Source organism: Callithrix jacchus, chromosome 17 (assembly GCF_049354715.1).
Source record: "Callithrix jacchus isolate 240 chromosome 17, calJac240_pri, whole genome shotgun sequence".
Classification (NCBI taxonomy): Eukaryota; Metazoa; Chordata; class Mammalia; order Primates; family Cebidae; genus Callithrix; species Callithrix jacchus.
Genome location: NC_133518.1, coordinates 7,186,376 through 7,201,320, shown reverse-complemented (window position 1 = coordinate 7,201,320; position 14,945 = coordinate 7,186,376). Strand labels below are relative to the sequence as shown.

Below are 14,945 nucleotides of genomic sequence, written 5' to 3'. Positions count from 1 at the left end.
AGACAGAGTCTCTCTGTCACCAGGCTACAGTGCAGTGGTGTGATCTCAGATCACTGCAGCATCCTCTTCCTGCATTCATGCAATTCTCCAGCTTCAGCCTCTCGAATAGCTGGGACTGAAGTTTCTCGCCACCACCACGCTGGATTTTTTGAAGTTTTAAGTACAGACAGGGTTTCACCATGTTGGCCAGTATGGCCTCAACCTCTTGCCCTCATGATCTGCCCGCCTAAGCCTCGCCACATGCTGGATTACATGCGTGAACCATCACGCCCAGCCTGCCATCTGGTTATCTAACGTCACCAAGTGAATATTAGACCTGTGCCAGCGGGACCCAGCATGATGTCATCCCCATGGTGTTTCTTTTTCTCTTATTGCAGGAGAAGCCCGCCACTTGGTGTCACCGCCGTACGTATTCTTTTTCTTTTATAGAGTTACCGAGACGTAGTGCGTATGCAAACAAATTCACTTATTTAAAGTAGGTGATTCTGTGCTATTACTCTATAGGGTTGTGCGACCATTGTTAGAGTCTAATTTTAGAAGCTGTTTTTCCCCCTCAGAAAACCCGCTTAGTAGTGACTCCTCTGTTCTCCCCAACCCCCCATGCCCCTGGTCCTAGGCAGCCCTAATCTACTTCCTGTTTCTGTAGTACACTGCCTTTCTGTATTAACCGGTTCTTCAAATGACGATTTCACGTTGATGAGGTTGCTCTGGTTAGAAAGCCAGGCTCTTTCATTTCTTTCTGCCCTCTCCTTTTCCTTCCTTCAGGACCCAGGAGAATGGTCCAGCAGCAGCTGGGTCCGTGCTTGTCAAACGCCCCGCTCCATACCCTCCAGCCCGGTCCACATTTCCCAAAGCTCCTGATGACATTGCTGAGCTGTACCAATGCACTGACTGTCACTCTGTGTTCTCTTAGGTCCCGTTGAGGTCCCGCAGGACCTCATACTAAAAGACATTGAGGATGATGAGCTACCCCGTGACGAGGTAAGATGCATTTCTTTGTTTCGAAGAGAAATTTTTCTTTCTGGGTCCTCTGGAATATCAAGTGAATATCCTTTTTGACTGCCATTGTGAATCGGACCTCAGGTGTCGTGGAGTGCAGCGACCAGTCAGTGGAGTTTCTCACCAACTGAGGCCTGATTGATGATGTCAATCAAAAGATGGCATAGCTAACAATTTGATTTGGGGCATATTTCTCAGTTGCAACATTTTCTCCTTGAAATACAACTTTGTAATTTTCAGCCAGCATAGATACCTGCTAAGTATTCGAAAGCCACTGCATTTCCTGCAAGCGCCCCCTGTGCTCCATCTGGGGCCTGTGACTTCAACACTGTCAGACATCTGGCTTTTTGCTTAGTTTAGTTTTGTTTTTGAGACAGAATCTCTCTGTCTCCAGGCTACAGTGCAGTGTTGTGATCTCAGATCACTGCAGCGTCCTCCTACTGCATTCAAGCAATTCTCCTGCCTCAGCCTCCCGAGTAGCTGGGAATGAAAGTTCTGGCCACCACCATGCCGGGTTTCTTGTACTTTGTAGTAGAGATGGCGTTTGGCCATGCCGGGTTTTTTGAAGATTTTAGTACAGACAGGGTTTCACCATGTTGGCCAGGATGGCCTCAACCTCTTGCCCTCATGATCTGCCCGGCTCAGCCTCGCCACATGCTGGATTACATGCGTGAACCCCCGCGCCCAGCCTGCCATCTGGTTATCTAACGTCACCAAGTGAATATTAGACCTGTGCCAGCGGGACCCTGCATGATGTCATCCTCATGGTGTTTCTTTTTCTCTTATTGCAGGAGAAGCCCGCCGCTTGGTGTCACCGCCGTACGTATTCTTTTTCTTTTAAACAGTTACGGAGACGTAGTGCGTATGCAAACAAATTCACTTATTTAAAGTAGGTGATTCCGTGTTTTTACTCTATTTATAGGGTTGTGCAACCATTGTTAGAGTCTAATTTTAGAAGCTGTTTTTCCCCCTCAGAAAACCCGCTTAGTAGTGACTCCTCTGTTCTCCCAAACCCCCCACGACCCTGGTCCTAGGCAGCCCTAATCTACTTCCTGTTTCTGTAGTACCGTGCCTTTCTGTATTAACCGGTTCTTCAAATGACGATTTCACGTTGATGAGGTTGCCCTGAATAGGAAGCCAGTCTCTTTCATTTCTTTCTGCCCCTCTCCTTTTCCTTCCTTCAGCACCCAGGAGAATGGTCCAGCAGCAGCTGGGTCCGTGCTTGTCAAACACCCCACTCCATACCATCCAGCCCGGTCCACATTTCCCAAAGCTCCTGGTGAGATTCCTGAGCAGCACCAATGCACTGACTGTCACTCTGTGTTCTCTTAGGTCCCGTTGAGGTCCCGCAGGACCTCATACTAGAAGACATTGAGGATGATGAGCTACCCCGTGACGAGGTAAGATGCATTTCTTTGTCTCGAAGAGAAATTTTTCATTCTGGGGCCTCTGGAATATCAAGTGAATATCCTTTTTGACTGCCATTGTGAATCGGACCTCAGGTGTCGTGGAGTCCAGGAACCAGTCAGTGGATTTTCTCACATACTGAGGCCTGATTGACGATGTCAATCAAAAGATGGCATAGCTAACAATTTGGTTTGGGGCATATTTCTCAGTTGCAACGTGTTCTCCTTGAGATACAATTTCGTATTTTTCAGCCAGCATAGATACCTGCCAAGTATTCCAAAGCCACTGCATTTTCTGAAAGTGCCCCCTGTGCTCCATCTGGGGCCTGTGACTTCAACACTGTTGGACATCTGGCTTTTTGCTTAATTTAGTTCTGTTTTTGAGACGGAGTCTCTCTGTCACCAGGCTACAGTGGAGTGTTGTGATCTCAGATCACTGCAGCGTACTCCTACTGCATTCAAGCAATTCTCCTGCCTCAGCCTCCCGAATAGCTCGGACTGAAGTTTCTCGCCACCACCATGCCGGGTTTTTTGTAGTTTTTAGTACAGACGGCATTTCTCCATGTTGGCCAGGAAGACCTCTACCTCTTGCCCTCATGATCTGCCTGCCTCAGCGTCCCCACATGCTGGATTACATGCGTGAAGCACCGCGCCCAGCCTGCCATCTGGTTTTCTAACCTCACCAAGTGAATACGAGACCTGTGCCAACGGTACTTATCATGATGTAATCCTCATGGTGTTTCTTTTTTTCTTATTGCAGGAGAAGCCTGCGTCCGACTATCACCGCCGTATGTATTCTTTTACTTTTAAATAGTTACCCAGACGTAGTGCATATGCAAACAAATTCACTCATTTAAAATAGGTGATTTCATGTTTTTACTCTATTTATAGGGTTGTGCAACCATTGTTAGAGTCTAATTTTACAAGCTGTTTTTCCCTCTCAGAAAACCTGCTTAGTAGTGACTCCTCTGTTGTCTCCTACCCTTCACGCCCCAGGTTCTACGCAGCCCTAATTTACTTCCTGTTTCTATAGTACACTTTCTTGCTGTATTAACCGGTTCTTCAAATGACGATTTCACGTTGATGAGGTTGCCCTGGCTAGGAAGCCAGGCTCTTTCATTTCTTTCTGCCGCACTCTTTTTTCTTCCTTCAGCAACAGGGAAAATGGTCCAGCAGCAGCTGGGTCCGTGCTTGTCAAACGCCCCGCTCCATACCCTCCAGCCCGGTACACATTTCCCAAAGCACTTGGTGAGATTCCTGAGCAGCACCAATGCACTGACTGTCACTCTGTGTTCTCTTAGGTCCCGTTGAGTTCCGGCAGGACCTCATACTAGAAGACATCGAGGATGATGAGCTACCCCGTGACGAGGTAAGATGCATTTCTTTGTCTCGAAGAGAAATGTTTCATTCTGGGGCCTCTGGAATATCAAGTGAATATCCTTTTTGATTGCCATTGTGAATCGGACCTCAGGTGTCGTGGAGTCCAGCGACCAGTCAGTGGAGTTTCTCACCACCTGAGGCCTGATTGACGATGTCAATCAAAAGATGGCATAGCTAACAATTTGGTTTGGGGCATATTTCTCAGTCGCAACGTTTTTTCCTTGAAATAGAATTTCGTATTTTTCAGCCAGCATAGATACCGGCTAAGTATTCCAAAGCCGCTGCATTTTCTGCAAGTGCCCCCTGTGCTCCATCTGGGGCCTGTGACTTCAACACTGTTGGACATCTGGCTTTTTGCTTAGTTTAGTTTTGTTTTTGAGACAGAGTCTCTCTGTCACCAGGCTACAGTGCAGTGTTGTGATCTCAGATCACTGCAGCGTCCTCCTACTGCATTCAAGCAATTCTTCTGCCTCAGCCTCCCGAGTAGCTGGGACTGAAGGTTCTGGCCACCACCATGCCGGGTTTCTTGTAGTTTGTAGTAGAGATGGCATTAGGGCATGCCGGGTTTTTTGAAGATATTAGTACAGACAGGGTTTCACCATGTTGGCCAGGATGGCCTCAACCTCTTGCCCTCATGATCTGCTCACCTCAGCCTCGCCACGTGCTGGATTACATGCGTGAACCCCCACGCCCTGCCTCCCATCTGGTTATCTAACCTCATCAAGTGAATATTAGACCTGTGCCAGCGGGACACAGCATGATGTCATCCTCATGGTGTTTCTTTTTCTCTTATTGCAGGAGAAGCCCGCCGCTTGGTGTCACCGCCGTACGTATTCTTTTTCTTTTAAATAGTTACCCAGACGTAGTGCATATGCAAAAAATTCACTCATTTAAAATAGGTGATTTCATGTTTTTACTCTATTTATAGGGTTGTGCAACCATTGTTAGAGTATAATTTTAGTAGCTGTTTTTCCCTTTCAGAAAACCCGCTTAGTAGTGACTCCTCTGTTCTCCCCCTCCCCCATGCCCCAGGTTCTAGGCAGCCCTAATTTACTTCCTGTTTCTGTAGTACACTTTCTTGCTGTATTAACCGGTTCTTCAAATGACGATTTCACGTTGATGAGGTTGCCCTGGCTAGGACGCCAGGCTCTTTCATTTCTTTCTGCCCCTCTCCTTTTCCTTATTTCAGCAACAAGGAGAATGGTCCAGCAGCAGCTGGGTCCGTGCTTGTCAAACACCCCATTCCATACCCTCCAGTTCGATCCACATTTCCCAAAGCTCCTGGTGAGATTCCTGAGCAGCACCAATGCACTGACTGTCACTCTGTGTTCTCTTAGGTCCCGTTGAGGTCCCGCAGGACCTCATACTAGAAGACATTGAGGATGATGAGCTACCCCGTGACGAGGTAAGATGCATTTCTTTGTCTCGAAGAGAAATTTTTTTTTCTGGGGCCTCTGGAATTTCAAGTGAATATCCTTTTTGACTGCCATTGTGAATCGGACCTCAGGTGTCGTGGAGTCCAGCGACCAGTGAGTGGAGTTTCTCACCAACTGAGGCCTGATTGACGATGTCAATCAAAAGATGGCATAGCTAACAATTTGGTTAGGGGCATATTTCTCAGTTGCAACGTTTTTTCCTTGAAATAGAATTTCGTATTTTTCAGCCAGCATAGATACCGCCTAAGTATTCCAAAGCCACTGCATTTTCTGCAAGTGCCCCCTGTGCTCCATCTGGGGCCTGTGACTTCAACACTGTTGGACATCTGGCTTTTTGCTTAGTTTAGTTTTGTTTTTGAGACAGAGTCTCTCTGTCGCCAGGCTACAGTGCAGTGTTGTGATCTCAGATCACTGCAGCGTCCTCCTACTGCATTCAAGCAATTCTTCTGCCTCAGCCTCCCGAGTAGCTGGGACTGAAGTTTCTGGCCACCACCATGCCGGGTTTCTTGTAGTTTGTAGTAGAGATGGCGTTTGGGCATGCCTGGTTTTTTGAAGATAGTACAGACAGGGTTTCACCATGTTGGCCAGGATGGCCTCAACCTCTTGCCCTCATGATCTGCTCGTCTCAGCCTCGCCACATGCTGGATTACATGCGTGAACCCCCACGCCCAGCCTCCCATCTGGTTATCTAACGTCACCAAGTGAATATTAGACCTGTGCCAGCGGGACACAGCATGATGTCATCCTCATGGTGTTTCTTTTTCTCTTATTGCAGGAGAAGCCCGCCGCTTGGTGTCACTGCCGTACGTATTCTTTTTCTTTTAAACAGTCACCGAGACATAGTGCATATGCAAACAAATTCACTTATTTAAAGTAGGTGATTCCGTATTTTTACTCTATTTATAGGGTTGTGCAACCATTGTTAGAGTGTAATTTTAGAAGCTGTTTTTCCCCCTCAGAAAACCCACTTAGTAGTGACTCTTCTGTTCTCCCCAACCCCCCACGCCCCTGGATTTAGGCAGCCCTAATCTACTTCCTGTTTCTGTAGTACACTGCCTTTCTGTATTAACCGGTTCTTCGAATGACGATTTTATGTTGATGAGGTTGCCCTGGCTAGGAAGCCAGGCTCTTTCATTTCTTTCTGCCCCTCTCCTTTTCCTTCCTTCAGGACCCAGGAGAATGGTCCAGCAGCAGCTGGGTCCGTGCTTGTCAAACGCCCCACTCCATACCATCCAGCGCGGTCCACAATTCCCAAAGCTCCTGGTGAGATTCCTGAGCAGCACCAATGCACTGACTGTCACTCTGTGTTCCCTTAGGTCTTGTTGAGGTCCCGCAGGACCTCATACTAGAAGACATTGAGGATGATGAGCTACCCCGTGAAGAGGTAAGATGCATTTCTTTGTCTCGAAGAGAAATTTTTCTTTCTGGGGCCTCTGGAATTTCAATTGAATATCCTTTTTCATTGCCATTGTGAATCGGACCTCAGGTGTTGTGGAGTCCAGGGACCAGTCAGTGGAGTTTCTCACCAACTGAGGCCTGATAGACAATGTCAATCAAAAGATGGCATAGCTAACAATTTGGTTTGGGGCATATTTCTCAGTTGCAACGTTTTCTCCTTGAGATACAATTTCGTATTTTTCAGCCAGCATAGATACCTGCCAAGTATTCCAAAGCCACTGCATTTCCTGCAAGTGCCCCCTGTGCTCCATCTGGGGCCTGTGACTTCAACACTGTTGGACATCTGGCTTTTTGCTTAATTTAGTTCTGTTTTTGAGACAGAGTCTCTGTCACCAGGCTACAGTGCAGTGTAGTGATCTCAGATCACTGCAGCGTACTCCTACTGCATTCAAGCAATTCTCCTGCCTCAGCCTCCCGAGTAGCTCAGACTGAAGTTTCTCGCCACCACCAGGCCGGGTTTTTTGTAGTTTTTAGTACAGACGGCATTTCTCCATGTTGGCCAGGATGGCCTCTACCTCTTGCCCTAATGATCTGCCTGCCTCAGCGTCCCCACATGCTGGATTACATGCGTGAACCACTGCGCCCAGCCTGCCATCTGGTTTTCTAACCTCACCAAGTGAATAAGAGACCTGTGCCAACGGTACTTAGCAAGATGTAATCCTCATGGTGTTTCTTTTTTTCTTATTGCAGGAGGAGCCTGCGTCCCACTATCACCGCCGTACGTATTCTTTTACTTTTAAATAGTTAACCAGACGTACTGCATATGCAAACAAATTCACTCATTTAAAATAGGTGATTTCGTGTTTTTACTCTATTTATAGGGTTGTGCAACCATTGTTAGAGTCTAATTTTACAAGCTGTTTTTCCCTCTCAGAAAACCTGCTTAGTAGTGACTCCTCTTTTTTCTCCCACCCTTCACACCCCAGGTTCTATGCAGCCCTAATGTACTTCCTGTTTCTGTAGTACACTTTCTTGCTGTATTAACCGGTTCTTCAAATGACGATTTCACGTTGATGAGGTTGCCCTGGCTAGGAAGCCAGGCTCTTTCATTTCTTTCTGCCCCTCTCTTTTTTCTTCCTTCAGCAACAGGGAAAATGGTCCAGCAGCAGCTGGGTCCGTGCTTGTCAAACGCCCTGCTCCATACCCTCCAGCCCAGTCCCCATTTCCCAAAGCTCTTGGTGAGATTCCTGAGCAGCACCAATGCACTGATTGTCACTCTGTGTTCTCTTAGGTCCCGTTGAGTTCCGGCAGGACCTCATACTAGAAGACATCGAGGATGATGAGCTACCCCGTGATGAGGTAAGATGCATTTCTTTGTCTCGAAGAGAAATTTTTCATTCTGGGGCCTCTGGAATATCAAGTGAATATCCTTTTTGACTGCCATTGTGAATCGGACCTCAGGTGTCGTGGAGTCCAGCGACCAGTCAGTGGAGTTTCTCACCAACTGAGGCCTGATTGACGATGTCAATCAAAAGATGACATAGCTAACAATTTGGTTTGGGGCGTATTTCTCAGTTGCAACATTTTCTCCTTGAAATACAATTTCGTATTTTTCAGCCAGCATAGATACCGGCTAAGTATTCCAAAGCCACTGCATTTCCTGCAAGCGCCCCCTGTGCTCCATCTGGTGCCTGTGACTTCAACACTGTTGGACATCTGGCTTTTTGCTTAGTTTAGTTTTGTTTTAGAGACAGAGTCTCTCTGTCACCAGGCTACAGTGCAGTGTTGTAATCTCAGATCACTGCAGCTTCCTCCAACTGCATTCAAGCAATTCTCCTGCCTCAGCCTCCCGAGTAGCTCGAACTGAATTTTATCACCACCACCACGCCGGGTTTTTTGTAGTTTTTTGTACAGACGGCGTTTCACCATGTTGGCCAGGATGGCCTCTACTACTTGCCCTCATGATCTGCCTGCCTCAGCATCCCCACATGCTGGATTACATGCGTGAACCACCGCGCCTAGCCTGCCATCTGGTTTTCTAACCTCACCAAGTGAATACGAGACCTGTGCCAACGGTACTTAGCATGATGTAATCCTCATGGTGTTTCTTTATTTCTTATTGCAGGAGAAGCCTGCGTCCCACTATCATTTCCGTATGTATTTTTTTTCTTTTAAATAGTTACCCAGACGTAGTGCATATGCAAACAAATTCACTCATTTAAAATAGGTGATTTCATGTTTTTACTCTATTTATAGGGTTGTGCAACCATTGTTAGAGTCTAATTTTAGAAGCTGTTTTTCCCTTTCAGAAAACCCGCTTAGTAGTGACTCCTCTGTTCTCCCCCTCCCCCATGCCCCAGGTTCTAGGCAGCCCTAATTTACTTCCTGTTTCTGTAGTACACTTTCTTGCTGTATTAACCGGTTCTTCAAATGACGATTTCACGTTGATGAGGTTGCCCTGGCTAGGACGCCAGGCTCTTTCATTTCTTTCTGCCCCTCTCCTTTTCCTTATTTCAGCAACAAGGAGAATGGTCCAGCAGCAGCTGGGTCCGTGCTTGTCAAACACCCCACTCCATACCCTCCAGCCCGCTCCAGATTTCCCAAAGCTCCTGGTGAGATTCCTGAGCAGCACCAATGCACTGACTGTCACTCTGTGTTCTCTTAGGTCCCGTTGAGGTCCCGCAGGACCTCATACTAGAAGACATTGAGGATGATGAGCTACCCCGTGACGAGGTAAGATGCATTTCTTTGTCTCGAAGAGAAATTTTTCTTTCTGGGGCCTCTGGAATTTCAAGTGAATATCCTTTTTGACTGCCATTGTGAATCGGACCTCAGGTGTCGTGGAGTCCAGCGACCAGTGAGTGGAGTTTCTCACCAACTGAGGCCTGATTGACGATGTCAATCAAAAGATGGCATAGCTAACAATTTGGTTTGGGGCATATTTCTCAGTTGCAACGTTTTTTCCTTGAAATAGAATTTCATATTTTTTAGCCAGCATGTATACCGGCTAAGTATTCCAAAGCCACTGCATTTTCTGCAAGTGCCCCCTGTGCTCCATCTGGGGCCTGTGACTTCAACACTGTTGGACATCTGGCTTTTTGCTTAGTTTAGTTTTGTTTTTGAGACAGAGTCTCTCTGTCACCAGGCTACAGTGCAGTGTTGTGATCTCAGATCACTGCAGCGTCCTCCTACTGCATTCAAGCAATTCTCCTGCCTCAGCCTCCCGAGTGGCTGGGACTGAAGTTTCTGGCCACCACCATGCCGGGTTTCTTGTAGATTGTAGTAGAGATGGCGTTTGGGCATGCCTGGTTTTTTGAAGATATTAGTACAGACAGGGTTTCACCATGTTGGCCAGGATGGCCTCAACCTCTTGCCCTCATGATCTGCTCGCCTCAGCCTCGCCACATGCTGGATTACATGCGTGAACCCCCACGCCCAGCCTCCCATCTGGTTATCTAACGTCACCAAGTGAATATTAGACCTGTGCCAGCGGGACACAGCATGATGTCATCCTCATGGTGTTTCTTTTTCTCTTATTGCAGGAGAAGCCCGCCGCTTGGTGTCACCGCCGTACGTATTCTTTTTCTTTTAAACAGTTACCGAGACATAGTACATATGCAAACAAATTCACTTATTTAAAGTAGGTGATTCCGTATTTTTACTCTATTTATATTGGTGTGCAACCATTGTTAGAGTGTAATTTTAGAAGCTGTTTTTCCCCCTCAGAAAACCCACTTAGTAGTGACTCTTCTGTTCTCCCCAACCCCCCATGCCCATGGATTTAGGCAGCCCTAATCTACTTTCTGTTTCTGTAGTACACTGCCTTTCTGTATTAACTGGTTCTTTGAATGACGGTTTTACGTTGATGAGGTTGCCCTGGCTAGGAAGCCAGGCTCTTTCATTTCTTTCTGCCCCTCTCCTTTTCCTTCCTTCAGTACCCAGGAGAATGGTCCAGCAGCAGCTGGGTCCGTGCTTGTCAAACGCCCCACTCCATACCATCCAGCCTGGTCCACATTTCCCAAAGCTCCTGGTGAGATTCCTGAGCCCCACCAATGCACTGACTGTCACTCTGTGTTCCCTTAGGTCCCGTTGAGGTCCCGCAGGACCTCATACTAGAAGACATTGAGGATGATGAGCTACCCCGTGACGAGGTAAGATGCATTTCTTTGTCTCGAAGAGAAATTTTTCTTTCTGGGGCCTCTGGAATTTCAACTGAATATCCTTTTTGATTGCCATTGTGAATCGGACCTCAGGTGTCGTGGAGTCCAGGGACCAGTCAGTGGAGTTTCTCACCAACTGAGGCCTGATTGACGATGTCAATCAAAAGATGGCATAGCTAACAATTTGGTTTGGGGCATTTTTTTCAGTTGCAACGTTTTCTCCTTGAGATACAATTTCGTATTTTTCAGCCAGCATAGATACCTGCCAAGTATTCCAAAGCCACTGCATTTCCTGCAAGTGCCCCCTGTGCTCCATCTGGGGTCTGTGACTTCAACACTGTTGGACATCAAGCTTTTTGCTTAATTTAGTTCTGTTTTTGAGACAGAGTCTCTCTGTCACCAGGCTACAGTGCAGTGTTGTGATCTCAGATCACTGCAGCATCCCCCTACTGCATTCAAGCAATTCTCCTGCCTCAGCCTCCCGAGTAGCTCGGACTGAAGTTTCTCGCCACCACCACGCCGGGTTTTTTGTAGTTTTTAGTACAGACGGCATTTCTCCATGTTGGGCAGGATGGCCTCTACTTCTTGCCCTCATTATCTGCCTGCCTCAGCGTCCCCGCATGCTGGATTACATGAGTGAACCACCGCGCCTAGCCTGCCATCTGGTTTTCTAACCTCACCAAGTGAATACGAGACCTTTGCCAACGGTACTTAGCATGATGTAATCCTCATGGTGTTTCTTTATTTCTTATTGCAGGAGAAGCCTGCGTCCCACTATCACCGCCATACGTATTCTTTTTCTTTTAAATAGTTACCCAGACCTAGTGCATATGCAAACATATTCACTCATTTAAAATAGGTGATTTCGTGTTTTTACTCTATTTATAGGGTTGTGCAACCATTGTTAGAGTCTAATTGTAGAAGCTGTTTCTTCCTTTCAGAAAACCCGCTTAGTAGTGACTCCTCTGTTCTCCCCCACCCCCCACACCCCTGGTTCTAGGCAGCTCTAATTTACTTCCTGTTTCTGTAGTACACTTTCTTGCTGTATTAACCGGTTCTGCAAATGACGATTTCACCTTGATGAGGTTGCCCTGGCTAGGAAGCCAGGCTCTTTTATTTCTTTCTGCCCCTCTCTCTTTCCTTCCTTCAGCAACAAAGAGGATGGTCCAGCAGCAGCTGGGTCCATGCTTGTCAAACGCCCCACTCCATACCTTCCAGTTCTGTCCACATTTCCCAAAGCTCCTGGTGAGATTCCTGAGCAGCACCAATGCACTGACTGTCACTCTGTGTTCCCTTAGGTTCCGTTGAGGTCCCGCAGGACCTCATACTAGAAGACATTGAGGATGATGAGCTACCCCGTGACGAGGTATGATGCATTTCTTTGTCTCGAAGAGAAATTTTTCTTTGTGGGGCCTCTGGAATATCAAGTGAATATCATTTTTGACTGCCATTGTGAATCGGACCTCAGTTATCGTGGAGTCCAGCGACCAGTCAGTGGAGTTTCTCACCAAGTGAGGCCTGATTGACGATGTCAATCAAAAGATGGCATAACTTAGAATCTGGTTTTGTGCATCTTTCTCAGTAGTCACATTTTCTCCTTGGAAAGTAATTTTGTATTTTTCAGCCAGCATAGATACTTGCTATTTATTCCAAACCCACTGCATTTTCTGGAAGCATCCCCTGTGCTCTATTTGGGGCCTGTGACTTCATCGCTGTTTGACATCTGGTTTTTGTTTAGTTTAGTTTTGTTTTTGAGACAGAGTCTCTCTGTCACCAGGCTACAGTGCAGTGGTGTGATCTCAGAGCACTGCAGCATGCTCCTACTGCATTGAAGCCATTCTCCTGCCTCAGCCTCCCGAGTAGCTGGGACTGAAGTTTCTTGCTACCACCATGCCGGGTTTCTTGTAGTTTGTAGTAGAGATGGCGTTGCACCATGCCGGGTTTTTTGAAGTTTTTAGTATAGACAGGGTTTCACCATGTTGGTCAGGATGGCCTCAACCTCTTGCCCTCATGATCTGCCTGCCTCAGCCTCCCCACATGCTGGATTACATGCATGAACCACTGTGCCCAGCCTGCCATCTTGTTTTCTAACATCACCAAGTGAATACCAGACCTGTGCCAGCAAGACCCAGCATGATGTAATCCTCATGGTGTTTCTTTTTCTCTCATTGCAGGAGAAGCCTGCATCCCTGTATCACCACCATACGTATTTTTTTATTTTAAACAGTTACCCAGACATAGTGCATATGCAAACAAATTCACTTATTTAAAATTGGTGATTTCATGTTTATACTCTATTTGTAGGGTTGTGCAACCATTGTTAGAGTCTAATTTTAGAAGCTTTTTTTTTTATATCAGAAAACCCGATTAGTAGTGACTCCTCTGTTCTCTTCAATTCCCCACGCCCCTGGTCCTAGGCAGCCCTAATCTACTTCCTCTTTCTCTAGTACACTCTATTTCTTTATTAACCGGTTCTTCAAATATGACGATTTCAGGTTGATGAGGTTGCCCTGGCTAGGAAGCCAGGTTCTTTCATTTCTTTCTGTCCCTCTTCTTCTCCTTCCTATAGCACCAAGGAGAATGGCCCAACAGCAGCTGGGTCCATGCTTGTCAAACACCCAGCTCCATACCCTCCAGCCCAGTCCACATTTCTTAAAGCTCCTTGTGAGATTCCTGAGCAGCACCAATGCACTGACTGTCACTCTGTGTTCTTTTAGGTCCCGTTGAGGTCCCACAGGACCTCATATTAGAAGTTATTGAGGATGATGAGCTACCCCGTGATGAGGTAAGATGCATTTCTTTGTCTCAAAGAGAAATTTTTATTTCTGGGTCCTCTGGAATATCAAGTGAATATCCTTTTTGACTGCCATTGTGAATCAGACCTCAGTTATCGTGGAGTCTAGTGACCAGTCAGTGGACGTTCTGACCAACTGAGGCCTGATTGACGATGTCTGTCAAAAATGGCATAACTTGCAATCTTGTCGTGGGTATCTTTCTTAGGGGAAACTTATTCTTCTTGAAAAATTATTTGGTATTTTCCAGCTGACATGGCCCCTTGCTAAATTTCCAAATCACCCCACTGTTTCTTTCAGAAGTATCTTCTATGCTTCATTTGGGGACCAGTGATATGCTTCATTTGGGGACCAGGTTTCTAATGTCACCATATGAAAAGTCCTGCAGCAGCAGCACCCAGCATGACATGATGCTTACGATTGTTTGTGTGGTTTTCCCTTGTACCAGGACATTTAGACAGCCCCAAATTACCTCAGTAAGTATTATTTATTTTTTAAATCGCTTTATTGTCACGCAGTCGACATGCAAAACTATTCACTTATTTAAATTGTGTTATTTAGGGTTTTTAGTATATTTACCGGCTTGTGCAGCCATTGTCACATCCAAGTTTCGAACCTTTTCATTTTCCCTCAGAGAAACCCTACAGTCATTAGTAGTCACTTTTTTTTTCCCCAAGGCCCACACCCCTGGTCCAAAGCAGCCGCTAAGCTACATTATGTTTCTCTAGATTTACCTTTTCTGGCAATTTCTTTTATAATTTAAATTTGATTTTAATTTTTGGGATACATGTGCAGGACATGTAGCTTTGTAACATAGATAGAAGTGTGGCATGGTTTGCTGCAGCTGTCAACCCATCACGTAGTTTTTAAGCCCTGCATACATTAGCTCTATATTTTGAGGCTCTCCCGTTTACTTCCCCCACAATGTGTGTTGTTCCCTTCTCTAACATTGTGCATATTCTAATATCACTTTCTTCGTAATGACAAATCTAGGTGATAAGTCAGGCGGGATTTTCTTGCTTGCTTTTATCTGGAGAACCTTTCTAGCTTCAGGTTTCTGATAGGTGTGAGAATCTGGGGCATGCTGTGAGAAACAGATATCTCCATGAAGAACTCAGCTCTAGACAGTAGAATCTCCATCATGCCCTATTGATGCTACTGTTAAAATAGATTTTTGTTTTATTCTGAAAACCTTCACACCGAGAGCCAAGGTAGCTGCTTTAAGTCATGATCAATGTCAAGTAGACCACATGATGGTTTGAGGGTTTTTTTGGAGCATTTATTCTGAGGAGATGCCTTGCTTTTCAGTAAAATTTGATTGTTTTGTATGTGTATTTTTCCAATGGAACAAAGGAATGAAACTGTTTTGTTTTG

General features: G+C 46.1%; 2 protein-coding genes and 1 long non-coding RNA gene across 23 annotated transcripts in view; all 3 read left to right on the top strand.

The window, feature by feature from the left end:
- LOC128928122 (uncharacterized) overlaps positions 1–2,307 on the top strand; it is a 39,082-nt gene extending 36,775 nt beyond the window's left edge. For all 11 annotated transcript variants that reach the window (XM_078353767.1, XM_078353765.1, XM_078353762.1 and 8 more), the window contains 2 exons: positions 378–981; positions 1,791–2,307. In XM_078353767.1, coding sequence (XP_078209893.1) covers positions 378–479 — 102 coding nt within the window. In that variant the 3' untranslated portion in view covers positions 480–981; positions 1,791–2,307. The remainder of the gene's footprint in view (positions 1–377; positions 982–1,790) is intronic.
- A 24-nt stretch (positions 2,308–2,331) lies between these two features.
- LOC144579867 (uncharacterized) lies at positions 2,332–4,708 on the top strand. Its single transcript, XR_013528371.1, has 4 exons — positions 2,332–2,399; positions 3,166–3,193; positions 3,707–3,774; positions 4,584–4,708. It is a non-coding gene; the product is annotated as an uncharacterized LOC144579867 (long non-coding RNA).
- Positions 4,709–5,122: 414 nt separating this feature from the next.
- The window catches only part of LOC103790467 (uncharacterized), a 32,244-nt gene continuing 22,421 nt past the window's right edge, over positions 5,123–14,945 (top strand). For 9 of the 11 annotated variants that reach the window (XM_078353780.1, XM_078353776.1, XM_078353773.1 and 6 more), the window contains exons 1-3: positions 12,083–12,145; positions 13,497–13,564; positions 13,872–14,047. In XM_078353780.1, coding sequence (XP_078209906.1) covers positions 13,883–14,047 — 165 coding nt within the window. In that variant the 5' untranslated portion in view covers positions 12,083–12,145; positions 13,497–13,564; positions 13,872–13,882. Of the gene's footprint in view, positions 5,191–5,996; positions 6,025–6,537; positions 6,606–7,369; positions 7,398–7,910; positions 7,979–10,702; positions 10,771–12,082; positions 12,146–13,496; positions 13,565–13,871; positions 14,048–14,945 lie in introns of those variants that run through there. The other 2 variants (XM_078353781.1, XR_013528366.1) reach the window with 2 other exon arrangements.